Consider the following 27,275-nt stretch of genomic DNA (forward strand, 5'->3'; position numbering starts at 1 on the left):
GCATTTTACAGATTTACGAAAATTTCTCAGTATTGGCACAGAGGCTGAAATTGTGCCCAGTATGTGGGAACTTTTATATTACATCCGATAGATTATTATGTATGTATTAGCTGTCTATAAAGTTTTAATCACTATATATCAGGGCTGGTGGTCTGTTAATCGTCAATTTATTACTGATCAGATGTAGAACCTTCTTTTTGTCCGTCGAAAATATTTAAACTTACCATTTCATTACCAAAATGTATTTCTAATCAAGAAGTGCTTGCATTCTTTTCCGAGAGAAATCGACGCTTCGAAGCGAAACGAGCTTTGCTTAAGCAAATGGCTGCATTAAGAACAACAGTCGAAATTTTGACCGACTTTCATAAACGTGGTCGAATAGTAAACGTAGCACTACTCTTTTAAAACTTCAACGGCCTATTTTAGTTTTCTGATAACAATTATCAGCTAGATAAAGGTGAAACTGAGCACATGTACTTATATACAGGTCTAAAGTGACATTCTTGACAATATTTCGATGAATTTCTTGTTTTAGGGTTTTTTCATTTTCATATTATAAAGAAACGCAGTCGGGTTTTTTAGTTTTTTAAATTACCTTTTTTTATTTTATTTTCTTTTAGTTTTGTTATTTTTATATTTTGATGAATCTAATGTCACTCTCACAGTAAATACGAATCAAACGACCCCTATCAAGCTGAAATCCATCGATTTGGACCATTGAGTTCCGTTGGCCGCTCCAAGGGATGATGACTCATTTGAATCACGTACAAGTATTACAAGTTAACTCAGAATTGATTGATAATTTATTCACTTTCAAATAGATTGGCCAAAGAGATGAAGAGACCGTATTCAGAGTACCTACTCTTGATAGGTGCCTTTGTCATATTAGATTTTGGGATACAGAGAGGTCTTTATGGTATAAAAAAATACTATTTCATTCCGAGAATTTTATTTTATTATCAAATTAAATTGTGTGTTTATATCTGTTTATAATATGATATTTTTTGTGTGTAACATCTTAGAATTTCCTCAGTATTTATTATAATATTGCCGTTTAATAAGTCATATACAACCTGTTATTCAAGATCTAAATGTGGATCATAGTTAATTATTACTATACCTGTATCTTTTGTTTTAATTTAAATAAAAATATGTTTATAATTGTAATCATTGCCTTTTATTTTTATGGCCATAATTAGATGTTTTTATTTGAGATCTAAGTAAAGCTTTTTTCTTTTATCTTCTTGTTGTATATCCACGTTTTATTTTATGCATAGCAGTTTATTGCTATTGAACGTATTACTAGTAGAATATTTACCCATTGGTCTTTTATAGGCTATGTTCATTATACCCTACATCACTTTTCTCACAGTTTTATCTTCCACTACATATCTATCACTTTCAACTCCTACCTCCAATGGTTTCTCAAAACATCCACTCATAGATTTCCTCCTGTCACTGTCTCTTTATTTTTAAACATCTCTTCTATTTAAATAACAAATCACTATTACTGTATTATAAAACAAGGTCCTCACACTCTCTCCGTTAGCCCATCCGAATGAGATAAACACTAAAACTGCTGGATACATTTTCGTACAATTTTCATCAATCGATAGAGTGTCCAATAGATCTAATAAAGAATTTAGTATGTAACTACATATAAATAAAAATACCTTTTTAAAATTTTTCCCTTCACAGCTTTTTCTTTCTTTCTAAACAGCTTAATTTTTATTAGCTTGGAAATTCCACTATAAATTTTCTGAAATCGAAGTCAGTCACGGTTTAGATGGTCATTTTACGTCTAATTAGAAAGTTACTGAAACCCGCATTGATGAATCGAAGTTTAAAACCCAAAAGGTTCCCTTTGTTCTAACTAAACGAATGAATGGTGACACTAATTACTCTAATCCTCTTCACTCGTTAGTGGATCTAGTTAGTTTCAATGTAGATTTTGTAATGTGTTTAAATTGGTCTAGGTTATGTTTGTGTATGTTTTATAATATAAGACAAAATTATCACCCGATGCATCAGCATCTTTGGTCTATTGTGTTAATTTAAATAACTCTCTAACAAGCAGAAAATTAATAATGATCTGAGTTTGATTTGAGTTTGAAATTTCATTAAGTTCATCTAACAGTTTCTGCGCTAATGAAACAAATCTGTTTGTTTATTGTTATTAAAATAAATTTTTGATTTTACTAAAAGTTTGTAGTTGTAAATCTTTTGTTTTATTACTGCAGTACATATTGTTAGGTATAATTATTTTATTACATAGCTCTGGTGCCGTATTTTGCCACGCTATGAATTGGTCATATTTTTATATAGACAGACTTCTAACTACATTTAAATTTAATACTATAACTGTTTATTTGCGTAAACAATTAATTTTACGGTTGCAACTTATTACCGTTTATGTTTATAGCTTTTTATGAATATTCACTTTTGCACCGATGCATTCCTATTACCGTATTTAGTTGTTCATCGTCATTGATAGTTATTTCTTACTCGTTTCGGTTCTATTTATATGTTTCCTACTTTTTTCTCCTTACCACTAAATGTCTAAGCTTCCTGCTTGATTTACCACGTGTTGTCGTGAATTTTATGGAAGTTAACTAACTTCCATAAAATTCCAATAACTCACAAGTCCCATAAAATTCCTCCGACGTTACATTTGAAATATTTTAGTAAACAGCTAACAATGTGGTTTGTACTGTTATCAACGTGGTCATTATTATTATTAACATATACAAATTACCGTATGAGGTAGACCTTATAACGTATTCTGAGCATCTGACTGCAGTTCCATTTCCTGCCTTACCCACGAATTTAGGTTATCAATGTAGGTATAAAAAATTGTATTACCGTTATCACCGACTCGTGTCTTGGTTCAACGATCGATTTTGTTATTATTATACTTTAGATTGTTTTAAATCAGTTTAATATTAATTACTATCGTTCTTTTATTGCATTCTTTGATCTGATTATTATCGAAGAAACTTTATGTAGCGTTACTTCGTCATTATAATCTCACATGCCTACATTGTGTTAGTCAGTTTGTCTGCGGTGTAGATGTGAGTAGAGAAGTTCATTCAGTCAATAATTTAGTTTTACTTGATTCAGTCTTTACAATTTTGAAATGAATGGCAGATTAAATTCGCTTGAAGCATTTTACCAATAACGGTTATTTTGAATTACTATCGTACGAGTAAATAGTGTATTGTTCCTTGCTGATAATAGCGGCATTATTTATAAGACTATTCATTCGCTTAGCTATTGTGTTTTTTCTAAGCTGTCTGAGAGTGAGGTTTTACGGAAGCCTTGAAGGTTACCAAGGACAAGGATACGGCTCGCTATTGGGCCGCAACCGTTGAGGGCGGGCCCAGGAGGAGCCACCCACTAACTTTGTACCTGTTCAGTGTAACTCTAAAGTGTTCTGTGTGTTTGTGAATATTTCTTCTATTCATTTAATTATTTTCTTTACCATGTTCAGTGTATAGGGTCAAAATAATAATACCAAAATAAAAAATAAGAACCAGTAAAAACAAGTAGATTTTCAATAAAAACAGTTTTATTAAATCGCAATGCATAGTACATAGTTAGCATAGTGACAAATAGCTTAACATCAATCGCAATAGGCGCGTAGGTTATAAAAATAGAGGCCGCCGCTCGCCGTCGGCTCGCAGTGATGCGTGCTGTAACAAAAAGGAAAATTTAACAAGTTTAAAATTTGTTGATGTCCGTTGAGTTGCGTCTTCGACCAAGTTTAAATTTTAGGCAGCGGAGCGAGTGCGGAGCGCGCGGTGCGGGGCAAGACATCCGTTCGCTCGCAGATTGCCCAATTCCCGCCACGAGCGTGCCGCGCCGACGATTATTTCGATTTCGTCATTCGGTGCAATGACTCAAACCGACTGTTACGACATAGATACCTGAAGCAGAAGACAGATATAGTACAAAATAAATTTACAGTTAACAATATAAAATTCGGCGATGATCTTCTAAAAACGGCCTTGTCTCAAGCAGAAAATTCAGTGATTTCGCAGCCGAATCAAATAACAGCTTGCGTAATCCCTGACGTCACTGCGGACATAGCCAAGCTGAGAGCGGAGCGACGGAGAACTCAGGCGCAGCATGTGGATGATAACTGATGATTGTATGCCAGTCATATAGGAGAGAGAAAAAGACTGACTTGTATTTAAAAAGTCGAGTCAATTCCTCCCCCCGACACAACTGACATATTATTATTTTTCTTTCTTCAAGTCTTCATTTTTCAGCAATGTTCAGCACCAACTGTAATTAAAATATTAAACGTATACGCGACACGTGCGCGAACTGTTACTGCGAGGCGCGAGTCACATGACAAAGCAGAAGGAAAAATATTACTAGTTAATTGTTCTATGAGCGCACTACCGAACGCGGACCGAATTTCCTAAACTTGTAACTTTTTGAACGATTGAGAAAAAACGCGAAGTTGAAACTCGACTATACGGAAGTTGCAAAAGTAGGTCGCGGACATCTCACAAATTTTTAAAACCGAGATAAAATATTTTTATTCACTTTAAAGTTGATTTACGATCACTACAAGTCCCTATTTCCAGTTAATGTTACCGCGCCTCACATTGCACGAACAAAAACTAAGTTTGAAAATGTTGAACTAAAGTTAAACTTCCACTGTGGTTCAGACTGTTCCAAGAGCACGACCGGAGCCGACGACGACCACAGTCCGAATGGCGGCACGTAGCGGAGAGCCATGGCGTTTGCTGCGAGAGGGACGCGGCTCGCGGGCCGGGGAGGGGGGCACGGGGCGTGCTGCGCGCGCAGAGAAAGGACGCGGGTGGTGATGTAATCGCGATCGATGCACTCCGGGCTGCCGTGCGCCACCTTTGATCAACTATGGGCAACTACCTACCTTAGGGGGCATATTTTAGTACTGCACCGTAGAGCACTAAGTCTGTGCCTACGAAACAGCGTGTGACGTATTAAATAGTGATTAAGTGGAAAATTGGTGATCTGCGGCCGTGGGAGGACGGATCCGGTGGCTCCTATGCAAATAAATTATAAGGTCAGTGACCGTAGTATAGACACGTGTTGTAATTCACGTGCAGTCACAAAGAAAGCCCGTGGGTGTGCTGCTGGGGTTAGGAGCGGCGACTGGCGTGCAGTGAAGGCGGACGGCGAGGAAAACGCTGCCGTCTTAGAGCGGCTTAGAGTAAGTATGTGGTCGTGATAGTGTCGATATTGATCAGTTGGCTCGGCACTTGGTGACGGGGCGCGCGCTCGTCGTGCTCCGTCGTGCGTTTCCGTAGCCCCTCGGCGTCTATGTAGGTCACACGTGTAAGCGTTATCCCCACCAGACCGGCCTTGGCTTACTTTGGACTAAATGGCATATCACCTCCCCTTCTCCTTGGGCTCCGCGGGCCCGAGCCTCGAGGCCGGCGCGCGGCGCGCTGCTGTGCTACCAGCTCAATCTACCTATTGCACAGCTCTGCCTTGGGATGTGCGTCTAGTTTAGCTTCTCAATTATTACATTAATGGCCTGGAGCCTAAATTTTACTTCCAGGCTTACAGGCTGTACCATCCTAAATAGGTTCCAGTAATATGACCATTGTTAGATATATTAAAAGTATTTTAATGGTGGTGGGAAAAAAACTTAATAAAATATTTGATATTACTCAATATCATAATAAATAAAACATAAACGTTTTATTTATAACCAAATATTATTTATAAATAATAGACATGGTAAATTAGGTGACTTAGGTTGTACAATAGGGATAGAAGGGCCAAAGGCCGTGGTATGTACATCATCGTCTACCCCATTAGGAATTAGGATATAAAATATAATATTAGGTTGATAATGAAGCATGTAGGTGCCATATTGGAACGGTGCGAGGTACAAGGGACGCCGCCGCCATTTTTCGATCGATATAATTTTCAGTGAGGGGAGTGCAGAGATTGGTCCGGCAAACGGCGCAGAGCGCATGTCACGAGCGGCTGCGCGGCGGACGTGACGCGGTGTTAACGATCCAAGTCAGTATCTGCGACGCCGGGTAGCCCATCGCGGCCCCATCGAATAAAATACGCTGCTGATTATGAAAACAGCATTTCGGCCTCGTGGTATCTAGGACGGCACCCGAAATAACTAGGGCACCGTAATGCGCAGCTACTAACGCAACTCATAGCTGGCGTTACGCGTCGCCCAAAACGTTAAGAACCACGAAAAGTAGCGTCGCGCGGTGCTTCGGAGCCATCTTAAACAGTGATCGGCGCGCGCACAGGGGCGACGGGGATCAACTTAAGCTGGTGAGTTCAGTCTTCGTCATCGACCTTACCGCGGTACTTTCGTGCACTCTAATAATGCCAAAATTTATGGCAACGGGCCGTAGTCACGCGGGACGCTAAGTATTCTCATCTGAACGCGAGATACGGGACTAGGTATGTATTTTTATCGTGAACCCTGATCCGCAAGTCAGCGACTACAGGTGCTCATCACCCAGGACACAGAGGATATCAGTTAATTTGATAATGATGGGTTTCATTTTGTCCTTAGGTGTAAGCAGACCACGTAATACTTGGGCCTTACTCATAGAAACCAGACTAGCTGCAGTAGCTGCCACCTGCCCGCTAGTTAGCAAGATGGCCACGCAAAATGACGCAAACAAGAAACCGGCCAAGCCCCACATACTGACCGTCAGCAGGCCACTCCGCCTGGAAGACGATTTCTACGAGGTAAGCAATAGGTTATTGATTTTTTCAGGTTAATTTATAATTACAGTATGTGCTGTGAACTGGCTCACTGTTCATACATGAACAGAGCAGACAGTCCATAGCCTGGCATCAGTGGGGCGAGCCTATGTTACTACCAGGGTATTTGCAGTCCAGTTTTAACATATTACTGGGCATTTTGCATCTACTTAGTATGCAGATAGCAGTATTTCCATCATACCAGTATTACAAACTAAGTACATGGTTATAATCCTAGATCATGTACCCAAGTCACCATCTACAGAGAAAGGACTCCATCTTTTGGGTACAATTAAGTATGATATTTATTTATTTTATTATTTCTAAATTGTAGATAATTATTTTATTTTTTGTTTTATGTTTTGGAATATTGCTTCACACATGCATGAAAAGGTTTGGCCAGTTCAACTCCTGTATGCAAGCCTACAGAGGGGATCAACCAAGATTTAGGTGCATGAACAAATTGACTTCAATTTTCTGGTGGGCACCAGAGGTTTAGTAGAATTAGGAAACAAATAATTTAAATTCCATCCTGATTGTAGGAATTAAATAGTTAAGTCTCAATGGTACTATTTTAAGTTTAAATAGTACAAAGGGAATTTACAATTTGGTGGGGTCTCTGTAGACTCTTCCTAAATATACTGAACTACTTATACATACTTGAGGGAGGCTAAATATGAACTGTTACTGAAGTTCCCAAATACAGTTATGAAAAATTCTCATAAAACTATGAAACTGTTTAACATAATGTAATGTTTAGAGACTGCAGTAGATACTGTATGTACTATGCAGTCTCTAGAAATCTCTACATGTAGGTGGTTAAGTCTCAATGCTGTAGATAAATGAGAATTATCTTAAAAGTCTCAATGTGAAGTCTCAGACTGCAATATGAACATTCCAATGATATTTGTAGACATTATAAATGTTCATGGTGTAATTTTACCATGGAGTATTTCTACCATAGTGAGACAACTTGCCTAAACAAAGGAAATTAACTTTTTTTTAAATATAAGGCTCGTAGCAAATTAGGCAGGAAAGAACTGATGTTTTTATTTATTTTTATATTGAATAAATATTGTTTTTGTTTATTTTTATTGTTTTATTTTACAAATATTTACTTTTTTGTTTTATTTTTTGTGTGCCTTTGACTTTAGTTCTGCATGGTAAGTATATATACAACCAAATATGTAAGTAAATATGCATGAATCAATATGCTCATAATGTTTTTTTAATTTCTACAGATTTTTTTAATAAATAAGAGTCAGTTCGGAACTTTGTCTCAGAACACTACTTATTAGAAAAGTCATAAAGTTATTTCAATTTGAAAACCTACGAAAAATAGTTTTTTTTGTAGGCTTTCAGAGATTACTATTTGGATTAAAAAAAAATGAAACAGTTAAATTGCTGTCTATTAAGTTTACCTTTTACTACAATTTTGGATTAGATTCTTTATTGGCAGAAAGTACAATTTACTACCAAATGCTTGTGCAAATAAGATTCAAAATCGCCATTCTGCAATAGCAAGCATTGTGAACTTGTAGCCATGACTATACAAGACAATTGTGACAATTCTCAGTAGTTGGGTAAAGTATAATACAAATTATACTTTACTCAACTACTTAGAACATTTTCAACGTGTATAAAATATGTCAATTAGGTACAATGAGTAATTTTGCTAATTAAATAGTTTTTAAAACCAGAAATAAAGCGTAGCCGTTATAAAGACAGTGCTAATAATTACTTAAGATTTTATTAATAAAATCGTTCTTCTGCTTTTGAAAAGGAATTCAATGGTTTTGTTTATTATCTATACCTACCTAACAATGAGTTACATAGGAAGATAGCTGTGACTACTTGACAAATTGAATTCAATTGACACAAAGCAACGCTTCGTGTTAATGGTACACAAACGAACAGCAATTTACGTTCAACACCGAATGGAGTGAACATTGAATATTATTTATAATTGTGGAGCAATGAGATCCATACTAGCACGCGGCCCATTCATATTATTATCAAACAATGCATTCCGCGCCGACTCGCGTTACATATCAAGCGTTATACAATGTACCTGCTCGGAATTATTTTGTTTTCTTTGTTTCGTGCTCGTATCCTAACTACCCTCCGTTACTTTCAAGCCGCACAATTTGTGTATGCTGGTACGCTACGGTAATAGGTTTGGCGGGCGCCGTATAAATCGTGTTAAACAAATATTAGATAGGCGACAACGTAGGTACTGAAAATGCCTTGAACACGCCACCACGAGCCGCCAGTGATAACGGTGTAACGATATGCGGAACACAATGATAAGCGCGCACTCGGATAGAACGGCACATGACGCGGCGCGCGGCGTGAGCGACCGCTGCCCGCCCGCCGCCCGCGCGCTGCCGTAGTAAACAGAACGTGTCTTCTGCGTACATAAATACTACCCTACTATTCACGACACGGTAACGCCACAAAACTCCGCTAACCAACCGCTGATCACCCAAAATAAATGGAAATGCAAAACAAAAATGTAGCCGAATTTAGAAAAGTAAATTCAGGAAATTCAATGATTTGGCTTTACACGCGGCATTTGATAAGAGCAAACGATAACAATGATTCAATAACACGAGTAGAAGTTACTGAGAAATTTCGCTAGCAAAAAAAGAATTACGCCAAAATTAAAAAAGGAAAATCGCCGATAAAAGTGAAGGAAGTGGATGTGGACGCGTAGCAGCACTCACCTGGGGACGGCATCTTGTGCTTCGGTCGGCTGTGTTATGCCAGCACCGACTGCCATGTTAAGTATATTTATGACAACCGCGGCGGCTACTACGCTGGCGCGCAGACCACGTCGACGCAGAGCGATGCCGCATTGTGTTCTATACTCTATACTCTATACGTATGCGCGTCTAAGGCCCCCCTCGCCCCGCGCACTTGGCACTTCTCCGCCTCTTCGTTCTTTAAAGTCAAAACGTCGTAACCGAAAGTGGCACACGCTTCATGGGAAAAAGACCCTTAAGGCCCCAATGGGCCCGAAAGAAATGGTATCTCTATGGCAACGCTGCAATGGTTTATGCGGCATTTGTCCGCTATGTTAGCAGAAGTCGTCGATAATTCGGCTCGCACCGAAAACGGTTAACGCACAGAATTGGTTCGGCCTAGCGCGAGTCAGTGGGGTCACGTTATCATGCGACATACTTTATAGAACACAAAGCGGACCTAATTAATACGATATAGCTGCTTTATCGAATTAGTATTCCTCCCTACTAATTACTCACAAACAACCCATAGGTAGATATAATACAGCAATTAGCACTGTTACAACACAAACTGCTGCAGTTAAAATGAAATAAGCAGCCGCGAGTGCAAAAGTAAAAGTTTGTTGACGTTACTTGAAACCAAGTTAATGCAGTCTGCGCAATGCACATGCAGTGCTACTACTCTACAGAGTGCACTCTATGTACCAACTGTTAGCAGCTAGAGTGGCCGAGCAAAGAGTCTCCCATCCGCTACTAGAGTCTCAAAAAATTCTAATAGGATTTTAAATAAAATATTTAGTTTATAAATTCTTAATTTAATTTTAATGCTCAAACAGGTAATATCGTCCTAAATAAATATATTTTCATTTATAGTAGGCACCTACTCACTCAAAATTGTACAATACCTTAAAATTGAAACGACCCTGTTAAACCTAAAACTGTTATTGCACAAACATATCTCAACAGTTGAATGCCATACTTAAAGACAGTAGGTTCCAGTCTTAATTGTTTTTTTTTTTTATATTACATACATACTCTAACTTCCATTAAAAAAATATAGTTGCTAGGCACACTAGATAAGGCGTTTCCTTTGTTACAGTTGAGCATTTGCCCCTGCGAGGAGGAAAGTATTCAGCCCACTATTGAAACGTACCATATAGCAGGAGAGAAGGTAAGTCAACCAGAAATATATATTGATATGTTATTTGTCGACTGGGGTTCAATTCCCGAGTACAGTAAAGGATTTCTGTAGAACTCATGACACAATTGGGAAAAAATATCACACAATTTAGATTTATCTACATTGAGAATAAAAGAAAAAAAAATAAAGGTATAGGTAGCCAAAATTTCTCTTTAGAAAACCATCATTTAATTTTGAAATCTATTAACTCCTGAAAACAGTCTAGATTCACTTAGCTCCAAATAAATTAAGCATACGAGTTAGCAATGTGGAACCTAGAACGATTGCAATGAGCATTTATAGAGAAGATATTGCAGAACATCAGTAAAATCAAATTAAAAGAAGAAATAAAGATTCAGAATAAGTACTTCGAAGAAATTTAGGTCGACCTCATTGAATTTTCTCAAACGAATGCAGCGCCGTACGACTCCACAATTGATTCATTAAAATTCTATACCATCTGAATATAGGGCGCTAAGAAATTTTCTATTCAAAATTGAATCTTAGCAGACCAGATATAGATGGTATTGTTCCTTGTACCCTTTATAAACGGGAAGAGACAAAATATTAATGTATTTTCATCATAGAAACCGTTAGTCTCTATCAATGTACCTATATTTAGTAGCTACCTTCAAACATTTATTGTGTTTGAAGGTAGCTACTAAATAGTGGCTTGACTAGGTAAAAGAAAATCTCATCTTTAATACTCATTTCAATTTTAATACTGATTTTTCCGATTTAGTAAACAAAATGGTCCATAATTTCAGTTTCTAAAATTACCCTAACTTTTGACTTGAAGACCTAGGAACAGACCAAACTGGCAGAGTTAGTGTTAGATCAAATAGGACCCATTCAACCGATTCGGTATTTACTAAGCGTCAAATTAAGTATCGAACGAACAGCCCCAAGCTTTTACGATACTTCACTAATATGAGCTGAGGTTGAAAGTGAATTTTCCAACCGATTGACTACACACGGCTATCGAGATTGAAAATTCAATATGCTCGGTCTAAGGTACCGCACACTCAATTTGTTCAAATCAATTTTTATTTCAATGAACATACACTTACCATGATTTATTGCTCTCGTTCAGTGAACGGGATCCATATTTGTCATGTTCAATATATCGATTGGAAATATTGGAATTTTGAAATTCTCAATGTACCCCTAATTTACCCTGATGATGATCTAATGATTAAATTAATGACGTTTCGCGAAGCTACCATCTGTGATCAGATTTTCAAAAAATAAGTTATATCGCTAGTGGCATTAGTACATCGATTGGTCTCAGACCTAGTCCATGACCTAGTAATTATATTTATAACTTTCAACCCAGATTATTGCAGGTTCATAAAATACCTGTAGAACGGTTTATATTATATATCTAGGACATTAGTCCGCATATTTTTTGTTGAGATATACGGAAACTATTGATGCCATATCATCAAAAGTAAACAACAATGCGCTGTATTGAAATATTAATAAACATTCCGTATAATTATTTTATATTAGCCAATAGGTAACTTTGCTTTGTAAGCCAAATTGTAACCTAACCTACAGCTAGAACGACTAGAGTTAAAAAAGCTTATGTAGCATACAGACTTGGAGATTTTTGATAGGATATGGTGACAAACGAGGAGTAGGATCGCCTGATGGTGAGCCACCATCCATAAACACCCGCAACACCAGGGAAGTTATAAGTGCATTGCTAGCATACATTTCGGTGAGTTTGCGGGAGAATTGGACAACTTAATTACCCTTAGTCCTTGTCATCATCGTACCTCAATACAATCGGCGAAGCACCATCGTTACTTGCACGAAACGCTTCAGGTTCCTTGTACCAACCTAAGTGTTAAGGAGTTGAATAGGATGCGCCTGCTGGTCGTCTCCAACCAGGCGATATAGTGGCCAAAGTTGTGAAATACTCTAGTCGAGGCGGCCCATTGAAGCGGGGCTCTCCCACGAATGAGAATAGTTAAATTCATAGTTAATTGTTCAATTATGGTAAGTACAAATACTTATTTTGTACAGGTTCAGTACGAAGGACCTGAGAAACCACAAGTGTTCCGAGAGGCCGCGATAATTGCGGACAGATTAGTATGTGCAGACGTAGAGAACGCCCAACAGCAACCGAGTGACGACGAGTTTTCAGATACTGAACCTGAACCTGAACCTGAGGTAATTAGGAAAAATAATCTCACTAGCTTGTTTTAAAATGAAGGCATCATAGGCATCGAAAACGTAATACTTAAACTAAATCCGGCAATGTGACAACCAAATCCCAAGAGATTATAAATTGGTGTCAGTTTGTCAGATGTAGTGGCTTGGTAGCAGCAGGTGGGTTGGTGAAAGTACCAATCTTACTTATCTGCTACTTTCCTTCCAAAATATGTCGCCTATATATCATTTTACTTATACAAAACTCTTTAATTTTGATGTAGCAATTACTCTTAAAATGTACCTAACGTCTGGTATTTTTCAAAGAATTCATAGTACAATCATTTGTCTCATTTAGCCGCCACAATTCGAGATGGTTTTACTCGACATTCCTGACGACAAAACACTGATCGACGAGTCGGCTGAAGTCGAATTTGAAGACGATTCGGAAGAAGAAACAGCACAAATAGCTGAAGTTAAGATGTCCCAAGAGGATTTGGCTGTTGCAGGGGTAGGCACCTGAGTTTAATTAAGATAAAACTTAATAACTGACTCTTTAAGGATACGTCGTATCACACAATGCTAAATTATAATATTTTTTCTAACACATACTACGTTATAATGTAAAAGTAAGAACTCTTGACGATAGTAACATGATATCTTTTTCTTATTTAGCCAAGCGGACTGCAAAGAAATGCATCAAGGCAAGCACCTGGTACTATTGAAGTGGTAAGTTTTGATATTTTATAAAGTAAACATGGAAGCTAGCATTAATGTTCTAATACCTTTATTAATTTGTGTTATTTAGAGAAAAGAGACAGCCACGAATTATATCAGCCGAGCCTCCACCTCTACACATACACCATACACATCTACAAGAACCGACTTAAAAACCGTAAGTTTCTCTCAATCTCGCAACACAGCAATATATGGGATATGAACTTCTTGATTAAATTATTCATAATCAATGTTTGTGTAATTTAGAGCAAAGAAACTTTGGACGAAGAACCGCAGGAACTGCACGATGCGCTGGTCAGATCATTACAGGACCAAGAACAAGAACCAAAAGGAATCTTGGAGTTGGTTCTTGACGAGGAAGATGAGAGATACAGGAAAGAGGTAGGTTTTATTCAAGACATATTTTACTCATATGTATAATATATGAACACCGATTTCAGTCCTTTATGACTTTTACCAACGGAGTATAGTCAAGTCAAAGAAGAAGGATCAGTAAATTGAGATAGACCTTAATATTTCTGTTAAAATATTCAATGTAACAGTTTAGGGTTACCTACTATACCTACGTCTACGGAAAAAATATCACTAAAGTATAATAATGATAACTCACCTACGTCCACTTAAGTACGAGATTTTTATTTAAAACTTCACATATAGGTTCCATGCGATATCTGTGTGACGTTTTGTTTCTATAATTCATGTAACTAGACTTATACAGTACCCTTAGTATGAGTTTGCTTTACGTTTAAAGTAATCGAAACAAGAGCGCGTTTGACGCTCTGATTGGCCGGCTCTAATAAACTAACCAATCAGAGCCTTTGAAAACTATAATATCCGTTACATTATCAATGACAATCTGATAAGAAGTCATTAGTTAATTTTCTTTATCAAAGCAAAGAAGAGAAAAAAATATATTTCCCACTATTTATCGCATAGGTATTATAGGAACTTTATTGACACAAGTTAAAAGATGCTCTTGTTGTGAAGAAACCATTTTTATTTTCTATTCGATATGGATAGGTCTTCTCTGAACATCGTAATTTAATTTCCCCCACTTAAAAAAAGAGATATATTTGTTGGAAAGTTGCACGAGCCGTGTGTCTCGCGGCGAGTTTTAGGAGATCCGTATTAGGTAGCACATTGCGACAAATTTTAAACTCTATAAATACATTTTCATTTCAATATAATTTGCGGTGAGGTTAAAGTTAAGATATTTTGATAACAGGTTCATAGGAAACAAAGCAATCCATTGTCCACAGTAAGGAGGTCGCCACTTATATCAAAGTTGTAATCTCTAGAGAACACATGAAGGAGAAAGTTTCTGTTTCTTCTTCGAACGAAATACCAACGTTTATCTATTTTACTTTCCCCTCTCGATACTTTGTGCCGCACACAACATAAATAAAAAATATTTTGACTACCGCCGCCGTGGCTCTATCGCAGCTCAAAATAGATAAAAACTTTAACGTACCTAGTGCCTAACTGAAGGATGATTGTGTGTAGTAATAACAATACAATACCTACTATATTCATGATACTAGTAAAAAAATTCAAAGATCCCAGTAGTTCGCTCAAGATGCGGCCCACAAAGGATGGGCTCGAACGGCTCACGTATAGCAGGAAATAAATAGGTCGCGGGGGCACGGGATCCCTTGGGGTGGGCTACGTGCTGCTCCGAAGGGGGCAGGGTTGGGGCCAGTAGGGAGGGGGCTGCCGAACTAGGTGGCCTACATGCTCACGGAGCCCGCTCCGCTGCACAGCGCTTTTACATCAGGGGCACACTGCTGTAAATGAATTATTTGAAGAACACGCCCGCGCGCTTATGGCGCGGGGACGGTGCGACCCTATCGTTTTATTGTTGTGTATATTGTATGTTCAGCCACGAAAAATTTCGGTAACGAAAAGTGTCGGTTTGCCTCAAAACCGAGTAAAATAAAATCGAAATCATATCTCGTGCCGTGATATAATTAAATGGATATTTTTAGATTTACTGAGTTAATGAGTGTAAGCGTAATTATTTATAAATCAAGCAATGTTATCTGCTTAATTCTTAAAAGTTAGTCAATGGCCCGATATCAGGCTTCTGTCGCGAAGTTGCTCAGACTATCTGACTTCGTCCATTGGGTCGGTTCACACGCCGCGTGTTATGATTTGCGCATTCCTGTCTCGCACGTCACGACTTATGCCGCACTCGCAATTACAGACCCAATTACGATAAGATAGCCTATGACTTTCGGTTAAATAGGAGCCAGCGACATCTTATTATCAGATTCGTAAGTCTATCCAGAAAGACATTTGACATACCTATCCGCATAGAAACAGGAAGATGATAGGCTTGCTCAACTCTAGGTACAACACATTTTCTACCGCACCATTCGTTGGACAGTTAAACTTATAATAATATTTTAAAATAAATTATAGTCCCCATTCGGATATGCAATAAAAATTCAGTTACAATTGCGACAAAAAGAGGTCCTTGGATTAAAATAGGTGAGTCGCACACGTGTTCGCAAAGGTAGATAAGTGTCTGGCGCGAGCACAATGGGCCCCTTGACACGTTTGCGAATCTAGTGCGCTATGAATGGGAGTCATTTCGCCTTCTGCGCAAACATGTATGTGCCTTTTCTGTCAATACAGGAATTACTGGATAAAGTCGCGACGGCTGAAAAGAAATAAATTTATAGTTGAACTGGTACTACAAGATTGTATAGAGAATTGGTTTATGCATAATGGACACTTTTTATTAATGGTAGTTTTTTATAGTCACATGGAAGCTAGGAGCTTTTTGTTTACACGTAAAATAAAATCCGATACTATACCTATAAAAAGCATTTTGCAAGTTTTGATTTCAGCCAACTATGTACAAGTAAATGGTATAACGTCGGAACTAGTAGTATTTTGTAGTTGTAGGCAAATTAATTTCATAGGTAATCAGTTAGAAGTAGAAGTGTAATTTAAGGAAGATATACGATTCGAACACTGAGGAACGTTGAAAAATACGAAGATTTAGTTATGTAACTTCTCAACATGTCTTATACAATCTGGATACAACTGAATTGTAACTATTGACTGATCGTATTTCAAAATTTCCGGGTAAAAATATGATTATGTTTAACTTTAAAAATTTACTCATAGTGATTGTAATAAATAGCAAATCATAAGAATTCTTCTCTCATCTTGTGTTACCGTCGAATATTTTTTAGGCAAAACTTTGGGCAGAGATCTGCGGTCGCGAACGAGAGAACGTACACATACGGGAGGAAGTATTCCGACTCTGGGGTTCGCGGTAATGACTACTGTCGAGGTAGAAAAAACATTTGCCTTCAACCCGGGGCCGCTGTGTAGGCTGACGCCACTCGAGGGTCATGTCGGCCACAGTAAGAGATCCTCCTGTGCAGCCCAGAACCGATCATTACGAACAAGTACAGGTAGCTACAGTCAAGCTAGCGACTATTGCCCACGCAGATGCATTGCAAACACGCAGCGAATTTTATGCAGCAAAGCATTTCTGTGTCTGAACATTTCATAAACTAAATTCCACATCATCGTCACAATTTTATTACACATTCTTCATTTATTGGTAATGCAAATGTAGGAAGTATTTTGTACGTGATAACAAGTACCAGCTCACAACCCTGCCCCTGCATCTCCGTCTCCGTGGGAATGTTTCTGGGACCCTGCTAGTTTATGTCCTCCTATAGAAAAAAATAATCGCAGGTAATAAAACATCGACAATTTAACGGAAAATGAAACCAACCGACAGTCATCATTTTCACTCCATGCACGATGATAATTTTATTATAACTTTCGTGAGACATACTAAATTAATTATTATGTTATCGGCTTACTCACGTAACTGTTTGACGAGGAACTCGACTAGTTTCAAGCCATGCTAGAGGCTCGTAGCAGCGCGACAATCGCCGCGTCGTGTGTCGCGGACTGCTGCTCATGAATATGAGCCTCTAGCATGGCTTGAAACTAGTCGAGTTCCTCGTCAAACAGTTACGTGAGTAAGCCGATAACATAATAGTTAATGCACGATGATGTTTTAATTTTTTGAAATGATTTACTCGGACTTCCACGATTTTTCTCATGTTTCCTTTTCAAGCTATAGATTTAATGCTGTTTTAAATTATTGTCATCCGAAAATCTATTTTGTCTAGCCGAGGACCATTTCTTGAACATCGGTTAGTACTAGCGTTTCCATAGGAAACTGGTCGTCGATAAGAAACTTCAATATTGTGGTGACTACGGAAAAATTAACTTTTTTTGGTTTTACTGTAAAAACGAAGTATTTGTTAATTCGATCTTAAAAGTGTTAATAAGTATTAATGCATACAATTATAATATGTATATTGTAAATTGTTTTTATGTGTGTCTTTTCAATTGTCTTTTTACCGGTTTTGCGTTTTTGTAGATTTATCAGATCTGGTTCTTGGTTTTCATATAAATATTAACTACTACTTACTAACCTACCTATGCAATCCGTGAGTAGTTTGAAACATATAACTTGTAACAAAAATACACGTACTAAATTCCTTACCAATAAACTTAATACATACAACTTAACGGACAAAAATAAAGGATGTCATAATGAGTTTAACATATTATTTTAAATATTGTTAATTCGGATTATACACGAAATGACCATCAATATTATCTTCTAGTAATAAATGTGCATTTATTACGAAATATAATATCGTTCTGTATAGTATTTTAAATGACATTTCCTAGTTTAGTCACAAAGTCAGTAATCTACGCGAGCGAAACCGCGGGCATCAGCTTGTTTGTAAATAAAGAAACAAATAAACTTAGAAAACACATATGACATTTGTGTAAAAGTTAGTACAAACGTTTCTCTATTTATTATATTATTATTATAGTTTTCTGCCCACGGCTTCGCACGCCTAAGTTTTTGTATTAAAATAACACATCAAAATATGTTACACATTAAAAGATTGAACCAAAACACAAACTGACCGTAACTGACGGCTGAAAGCGACTTTGATTTCAAATATTATGATCGGTACAGATAAATCTTAAGTCTAAAAACGCCTACTTAAAAACACAAGGCAAAATTGTTGTTTTATATAAATACTCAGTCTTATATTACAGAGTAGGGTATCTGACAGAGTTACCGTTCGCTTATTTCGTTAGGAAGGTCTGTAGGTAATATATTATCAATAGCGAAGTTTTTTTTTACTGTTCCAGACATTTTAATTACGTTTTAGTTCACAAATAAAATAACGTTTCCACACTTTCATTATTACATACATTTAAGTACACCTTTGATTGCATCACACCCTTCTACCCTCAGTATCGTAAGACGTAGAATCTAGAAACTTTTACAAATATTGCTCACGAATTCCACTATATCCTGTACGAATGATTTTTATGTGCACGGTTGTTAAGGTACAAATGCAATTTCTTTTCATTTTGCTTTATTAATGAATTAACAAGAGTTTTTGTTTCAAGGTGGAGGGCGACTACTACGAGCGACTAATATCGGCGACTTCTGACGCTCCAGCTATCTCCAGCTACCAATTCCCTGAAATGATAAACTTGACCAACTCTGGAGTAAACCGAATATTACCAAAAAGTCAATGGGGTCCGGAAATAAAACCGTTAGAATTAACTGACGAGACTTACAAGATACTCGTAGCCGCAATGGAGAATATTCTCCGTAGATTATTAACCAGTCTTAATTACGATTCCATAACCAACTTTATGCAGTTCCATGATTATACACAAAATGTTGATGTTGCAGATAGCTCGGTGTATGAGTTATATCAGAGATTCAGACCAACTATTTACCGACCTAGTTCTACATGTGTTGGCTTGACTCTTGAACTCCTTCGCCGGTGGCAATGTCTTAGATTTATCTTCCCTGGATTGATTTGGGCAATGGCTCCTCTATCCTGCGAGGAATCTGGACCCAATATTCAGCATGATGCTAAAATAACCAGCGGAGCGCATGAACTCTACATTCCCGATAAGGAACACCTGCTTGCCGGCGTGCACGTTAGACTCCACACGCGGGCGGGACTTTTATTATCGGACCCGGGGTATCACGTCGCTCGAATCGTCACCGTTATGCTAGATAAGGAGCATCCGCACACAGGAGAGTTCCAACAAGTCAATGAACAAGGGAGTAGAAAATTCTATGAGTACACTTTCTGCGATACAAATAGCGGGTACGTTCTTTGGCAGGAACAAGATTATAGGCCAAATGGTTTAAAAATATCGGATGCATTAATATACGCAAATCGGCCCTATTGCGATGGCATTACATTCTCGGAGAAGAGAAATATAATTTACAAATTTAAAAGTATAGTGCGTCGCTCTCATACGGGCTTAACTTTGGCTGGTATGAGTTTTTGTTTAAATCCAATTTTTAGTAAAGCTAAGTTTAGTATTTTTGTGCAAGACCGAGATAATGAAAACAAAAGATTACGAAAAAGAATTTCATTTAAACGATTTTTACATACATCCACCATCAACAAACAGGTAAAACAATGTATAGACATTTGTAACAAACAGCTCCAACTACCGAAAGGTAAATTATTTTCCATTATATGTCAATTAGCCAAAATTTTGTCTGATGAGAATTTTGTACGGTCATGCTTACTAATGAGCTATTACATTCAAGAATGTAGCATATGACATAGGCCTCAAAGTAATTCGTGGGTAAAAATCGAATTAGAAGAGGAACTTCCAGGATCAAGTACTACGGAAATCGCTACTCTTGAAAGTGTTCAAGAACCACCTCGAGTTCCAAGGGTGCCACCTAAAACTCCAAAAGCAGGCTTTCCAATGCCTATTCGACTGCCTCCTCCACATGATGAGGAATTCTTGAGCATTCCAATTAATAGATCAGCAGACTTGGAAATGTTCCCTCATCCCAACCCTTCAGAAGAAGAGGCATGTGAAGAGAAGAATGTCTTTCCTTTAGAGGACTTTCAAGAAAATGTATCTGACTTAGACTCAGAAATCGTGATTAAATCTGAACCGCTAGATCCAGTCAGTGAGAGGTATGACTTAAGAGTAACAAGAGCTAATGTTGAACGCTGGCTGGATCAGAGTGAAGCAGCACTGGCTCAACAAAATAGACGGTGGTGCTGGTGCTGCCAATCGGTTTCTGATAAAGACTGCCCCCATATGAATTCTTAAAGAATTTTCGTATACATTTGAAAATTATGTCGAGACTGAACTTTATAGTATTTTTAAAATTGATCTAACCAGGTACATACGTACCTGAACTTATTCAGATAATATTGTGCCTTACTTAATTGACTAGTTTTATTGATAGATAGAATTTATTGCTTATGTACGGTACTAAATTCTTTTGTTACTATTAATGTTTGTAGTGAAAGAAAATGCATAACTGAATCGAATTTCATGTAATTTATTACAAATATATTTTATAAAACTTAATAATTTCAACATATCATGTATTAGGTATAGTGATCAAGGGCCAAAGAATTAAAAATTCCACCGATAAAAATCAAAAATAGGTCACGAAGTCCTAGGAGTACCTATACTCGCTAGTTGAAATATGTAGCTTAAAACTAATGTGTTTAGGGACTAAACGTAACAATGTCAGTATGCATTTCATTGACAGTATTTAATTACTGACTACTGCTCAAATTTTCTAAGTCCGCAAGGCAGCTGGTGGCGAGCTGTTGGGCAGTGGCGACCCCACGGACCTGACTCCCGGGAGTGTCGTTCTTCATCTCCGGATCGTCCTAGTGACCGGAGTGAGAACTGACGAGGAACAGCGCTCCCACCTCATTCTGGCCTTAATTGACTGGTTTGAGGGGAGATTCGCAAGAGTGCTAGAAGGAGACTCGGGGGATGGAAGTATTTCAGAATATGCTGAGGGTTATGCTTGTGATGGCCCTGATAGCCCTGGAACATTTGTCCATCCCCTAGCTGCTCAATGTATGTGTCTCCGTGTCGCTACCTTTTGGCGGCAGTAAGTTGCCGGAGACCCATTCGTTGAGTTTGCCAGTCACACCCAGCCTGTTTTAACATCAATATCGATCAGGCTGGAACAGAGTATTCCCATGGTTACCTTTGAACTATTCCAGAGACACTTATTTAAGGAATATCCACTTATTTCTATTTAACTCCATCTATAATATTAAGACACCAGGTATGTCCATGGAATACTCTCATGTCGGATACAGGTTGGTTGCCAGTTTAGTCGAATTTTATTTCCATGGATCTCTGCTCAGATGATGTGCGATTTATAAATTTAATTACTCAAATGCATTTGGAATCCATCTGATAACACAAAATAGTCAATAACTAAAAATAAAATCGTAATAATTGGTAGATCAACGTCATGAATGCTGCTGCACGAACATGCTGTACGAATTGAGACAATGTGAAAGACATCCAACATATAATACCATCTAGTTGGTCATTCGGGATATCGGTGTGTCCGGGTACTACTAACGTGATCTAGGTCGCAGTGCGCGTCCTACTGCCAAACACACACACACACACAGGCACCGGTACACCGGCACGCACACCGCGACACCGACGGCCGCGGCCACAGTATAAATCGCGTCGGCCTCGTCACTAACTAGGCCGAAAAACTCGCGCATGCGCCCACAACCTCACTAACTATTCGGGTAACATTTCACATTCGAATATTTTCCCAAGCTCGTCTCATTTGAGCAGGATCCTTTTTTTATTTCCGTATGTCTAATTGTTTCTAGCACAACTGTACCGAACTGCACCGACCAATAACATCTTCAAAAGTATCCAAAAAAATTATTCTTAATTTCCTGTATATTTGTTTTAATAATTGGTTTGTCTTTTCTGTTAAAACACGGATCGGCCTGAACACCGATGAGTGCTTCGGGATAAGATCTAAGCTTAATTTTGAATTATGTATAATTATTTCCTTCTTTCTTCACATCTGCTATAAAGATCCGGCAGAACTGAGAAGACCAAAAGAGGAAGCAATTATCGATTACGATAATTTCGACAAAGCCCTTAAACTGATCACAGCACCACCTAATTGATAATATACACTTCAATCGCTTGCAATGGTATAGTTTGTGTATAAATACATAAGGATATGTTATTTGAATGTAATGCCATCGGAATGGGTATTCTTTAAGACCAGGAAAAGTGAGACAGAGTTACATGAATCTCACAATTTTAGGAAAGTCTGGCCAAAACTTTGTTCATAACTGAAACGGACTCTGTCAGGTGTGTGGATGTATCTTATACAAACTGGACCGTGCGGAGGAGTGCATCAACTAAAAATAAGCAAACTGTGATTATTATTCATAAGTGAAGAAAGACTTTTATAGTTGTTTTATATTACCTAGTGGAAATGTATGATGTAATGTGCTTTCAAAACTACTTGTTAATGAAACAAGATAAATGTCCGTAATTACATAAGTATAATTAGTATTAAATATACATATCTTTATAAATCCTATGTAATGGGAGTCTATATATAGGATTTATAAAGGTACGTATGAAATAGAAATATAAGTCTATAATATAAGCAAAAGTAGTTGGTCTTTTAGGACTGAAAAAAGTAGTTGGTCTTTTAAGGCTGAAAAAAGCTATTGAGCAAAATAACACCTACTGCGGTATAGTACCTACGTCGCGTGTTCAATAAGCACAAAATCGTTATTATTTTGTTTAATCACCTATTAATGATTATAATATTAGGATTTTATAAGTAAGGATGAAAATTAACCGTTTGTGTGCCGCATCGATATGAGACACCAATGTGTTTTTATTGTTGTCTTATATCCCGGAATCCTCGGCATACGAAAGGTTAATATTATTTAAGATTAATATTCGAGTTTTTAAATAACTTTTAGGATTAATAATTCCTTTTTATTGGCATATTTTCGCAAAACTATTTTATACGTACCGACTTATTTCTACGACGAATTTTCTTGTGATGAAAAATATTTTCTAAATTTGTGATGATTTTAAATATAAATATCTGTCTTTTTACAAAAGGCATTTAAAACTGCGTAAACGCAACGCTTTTTGGCGTAAAACCTTCATTAAAAATTTTTAAAGAATAAATTAAATAATTCGTAACTAACTGCCGTACTCAGAGTCATTTAATGATTACTTAAACTGTACTTTAATAATGAAGGATTGGGTTAAGTAACCATTAAATCACTCTAAATACGGCGGTATTTTGTGATAAATCAATTTCAGATTAAAAAATAAAACATAATTAAGTAAAATTAAACAATACATTTCAAATTACTTTTAACTAAAAAAAAGCATAAAATTAATATTACATATTTTGATTTGGGAATAAAATTCAAGTAGGTATAACCTTAATCTTAAAGCCAAAATTTCAAAAATATGTGATATCCACAATTTGTAATGGATTAGTGGTAGCGATAGTAACTTATAATTAATTACCTACTCAGTAGAAGTACTAGGCATTAGGTCCTGGTAACTCCAAATAGGGTAACTTAAAGTCTGAATAAAACTCAGTGCTAAAACTATTTAAACCCCAGTTATATTATGATTGGAAGCTTTTTAAAATTAACGATTCTTCAAAATTCTTCTTCGAACTGAAAACGACTGATTGGCGTTATAATAAACCTAAATTAATATTGAACAAAAACTAACTATCCTAACCTCTTTACAAAATTTATTATATCCATTTTATTATTCTCTCTTTCAAAAGTCAATAAGTATTATTTACTTTTCCAGCTTGTTATTTATATTTATATTAGGATATAAGTACATATATTAAGTGTTAGCTAAGTATAATATATAATATTGAATGTTATAGTAATCGTTCTACTTGTATTTACGTAAGCATATTTATTATAATGAATAGTATCATAAGTATTACATTCAAATATTATTATAACCAATCATTTCTAATTGTAATTTTAATGAAAAAAGATATAAGCATGGCTAAGTACACACATGATTGCAGAATTTTAATTTAAGTGAAACAGATATACGAGTAGATAGTACACATGATATAGCGACGGCGTCAGCTCACCCAGTATATTTCGAGTGAGAATATGACTATGAGAAAATCTAGAAAATCTATCTAGTATCAAAACTGAGAGACATCAATGGAAATGACTGATAACCATTGATTTTTTATTGTTAAGGAAATAAACACACATATGTATTTAAAATGAATTGTGATTGTAGTTTGAAATAATTATGATACTTCTACTACATACATATATTTAAAGATAGATAATAGACATAATAAGCACAAATGTTTCAATGTACCGCACACATTTACTTGCTCATGTTTTTAAATACTTGATTATATAACTACATCAATAAAATAATACTCTATAATGGCTGGTACCTTACGGTTAAGATATTTATTATATACATTTTAGTGAAGTAATTTTCTGATACTCTAATAATTAATGTAAAGAAAATCACCTGTAGATTCAATGCGCGTGCTTATAGAATACCAAATATTTAATAATAGATTGTAAATCATTATTAAGGTACTTGCACCTAATGTGGCCCACGGCCACGCCTTAGGTGCGAGTACCTTACTCTAATATGTGTCTATAATTATATGTACTCTGATATTATTATTTTAATAACAATGCTAAGTAGGAAAGCTGTTAATTGGAAGAGTTAGATATCAAGTGCATTTAAATAATCATTGTGGATGTATTATTATTGCTATACGTCTACTACTATGTACTATCTTCTTTGATACAAGTTATATTATAAAAGAAAAAGAATTACTGAGCAGACATCATTGGTTAGTAATGCACGATTACATGCAACCACCATATTTTTATGGCATAGGGATAAAAATATGTATTTTTCCAATGTTAAATTAGGCATAGAAAAGGAGTAAAGACGTTTATTGGAAAAAGGAACTGCATTACATGTGTTATGTATGAGTAATATGATTGTAATATCATATCTCAATAGTATTCATAGATTTATCAAATATAGCGACAAAGATTGTCAGTATGTACCTATTAACATAAAAACGCTATTGCAAATGAGGGACAACTCCGGTAACATAAAAAAATACATAAATTCAAAATAAGTTTGGTCAAAAATCAACTACTGTTTGCTGTTACCCAGTACTATTTTAGTCTTCATTACCTAATAAAGAAGAAATAACGATATTAAAAAATGAAAATGTAACTTGCGTGAATGAAAACAGATATTCCCGGAATCGTTTTCAAACAATACAAATATGACGTATGCATTTTCATAAAATATCAGTCTTTGCAGTTACCTATCTAGTCACTATAACCAAATAAGTCGGGGAGAGCCCCGATACTGCCGTTTTAAAAAGATGTTAATGTTGAGTGTGTTCAAAAATCTATTGAGATTTACCTGTTACCTGTCTAGTCACGATTACCTGTATACCGTACCTGTTATGAAGTATGTGAGAGATACTTATAATTAATTCAAAGCAAATTGAACTTAAAATATTTAAGCATTTAAAAATACATTACCTAATTGATTAGGGACAATCCCGATACCGTTTTTAAACAATATAAATATAAAATAGGCATGGTAAAAAATTTATTAGTCTTTGCAGTTACCTATCCAGTCAATATTACCAAATAAGTGAGGGAGAGACAGAGTACGGTTTTAAAAAGGCGTTCTAAAATTCTTTGCTGATACCTGTCTAGTCAGTATTAACTATATATATCTTATTAAGTATGTGAGAGATACTTATTATAAATTCAAAGCTATGTTTCAGACGGGTAACAGGTAAATCTCAATAGATTTTTGAACACACTCAACATTAACATCTTTTTAACTTAAAATTTAAACATTTAAAAATAGATTATAAGTTCCTCATTTACAATGGCGTACGATATATTCAATTCAGTAGTGAACTTCTGCTTAATAATACTCAATAATGCATAATAATCTTATAATCAATAGAATATATTCCTTTTAAATCCATCTTGTTGTTTTATTTTAATCGATCTACAGTGTAGGAACAAAGGTTATTATGTTCCTATTTCTTTCCTCCATTTTTTTTTTTACAGGCTACTGTGAATATAATTAGCTACATAAACTGTGATCTAACAATCCTATTTTCCCTTATTGAGCAAGGTGGTCTCTAAGAGATAAAGCCCTATAAATAAAAAAAGGTTGTGGTTTATCAACAACATGATTACGTTACATTAAAAATCGTAAATGATATGTGAGAAGCATGGCGGCAGTTGAAGTTGGGAAAGTAATTAATCTTTAATAATGAAAGGTATGATAAAATGATGTATCTACATCCACACCGAAAGCAGTCATAATATGTTATGGATTTCTTACCTATACCATAACTTAGAAACAGTCCTATGGAATAAAAGTTTTTCCAATAAGTTTACCCTGATTTTGATGGGATTAGGGTAATGGTATGAAGCTAAGAGTACGACCTGATGGTAAGTAATCAGAAGTGCATATTGACAGCTGCAGTACCGGAGGAGTGACAAGAAAGTGTTCTAGGGGTATGCCGTTCAGTCCTGCCAGTGTCACCATATAGACTCGTACTTACCCATTTTTGTATGGCTGGAAAATCATGAAATCATTTCTTCCGTCCAGGACTAGGTTAAAAGCGTGACAGACTCCTACAGACTTAAAACTGGGTATAATTATACATGAGTGAATAGGTTGCTTATGGGCAGACGTGTTCCACCGTAGGCCGCATCATCACTTACCATCAGGTGAGATAGCGGCAAAACGTCGACCCA

The 27,275-nt window shown here is 36.4% G+C and overlaps 1 protein-coding gene across 5 annotated transcripts; it reads left to right on the top strand.

Annotated features, from left to right (window-relative positions):
* On the top strand, positions 1-26,490 carry LOC118262475 (uncharacterized). Of its 5 annotated transcripts, none has more exons than XM_035573889.2 (9): positions 1-5,059; positions 6,548-6,726; positions 10,585-10,656; positions 12,697-12,843; positions 13,181-13,333; positions 13,498-13,551; positions 13,631-13,717; positions 13,807-13,941; positions 19,036-26,490. In XM_035573889.2, exons 2-9 carry the CDS (start codon positions 6,634-6,636, stop codon positions 20,221-20,223), a joined length of 1,929 nt encoding a protein of 642 aa, XP_035429782.2. In that variant the 5' UTR covers positions 1-5,059; positions 6,548-6,633; the 3' UTR covers positions 20,224-26,490. The 5 variants fall into 5 exon arrangements, with proteins under 5 accessions (XP_035429782.2, XP_050560073.1, XP_050560072.1 ...); XM_050704116.1 differs by lacking the exon at positions 1-5,059 and adding an exon at positions 5,066-5,206; XM_050704115.1 differs by lacking the exon at positions 1-5,059 and adding an exon at positions 5,625-6,300.
* The last annotated feature ends 785 nt before the right edge of the window (positions 26,491-27,275 follow it).

The sequence above is a fragment of the Spodoptera frugiperda genome, chromosome 25 (assembly GCF_023101765.2).
Source record: "Spodoptera frugiperda isolate SF20-4 chromosome 25, AGI-APGP_CSIRO_Sfru_2.0, whole genome shotgun sequence".
Lineage (NCBI taxonomy): Eukaryota > Metazoa > Arthropoda > Insecta > Lepidoptera > Noctuidae > Spodoptera > Spodoptera frugiperda.

What these genes read in the sequence shown, in the direction of transcription:
- LOC118262475 (XM_035573889.2), top strand. Translation starts at nt 6,634, where the DNA reads ATGGCCACGCAAAATGACGCAAACAAGAAACCGGCCAAGCCCCACATA. An exon ending in TGGAAGACGATTTCTACGAG is followed by an intron (nt 6,727 to 10,584) that starts GTAAGCAATAGG and finishes CCTTTGTTACAG; the next exon opens with TTGAGCATTTGCCCCTGCGA. An exon ending in CAAGAACCGACTTAAAAACC is followed by an intron (nt 13,718 to 13,806) that starts GTAAGTTTCTCT and finishes TGTGTAATTTAG; the next exon opens with AGCAAAGAAACTTTGGACGA.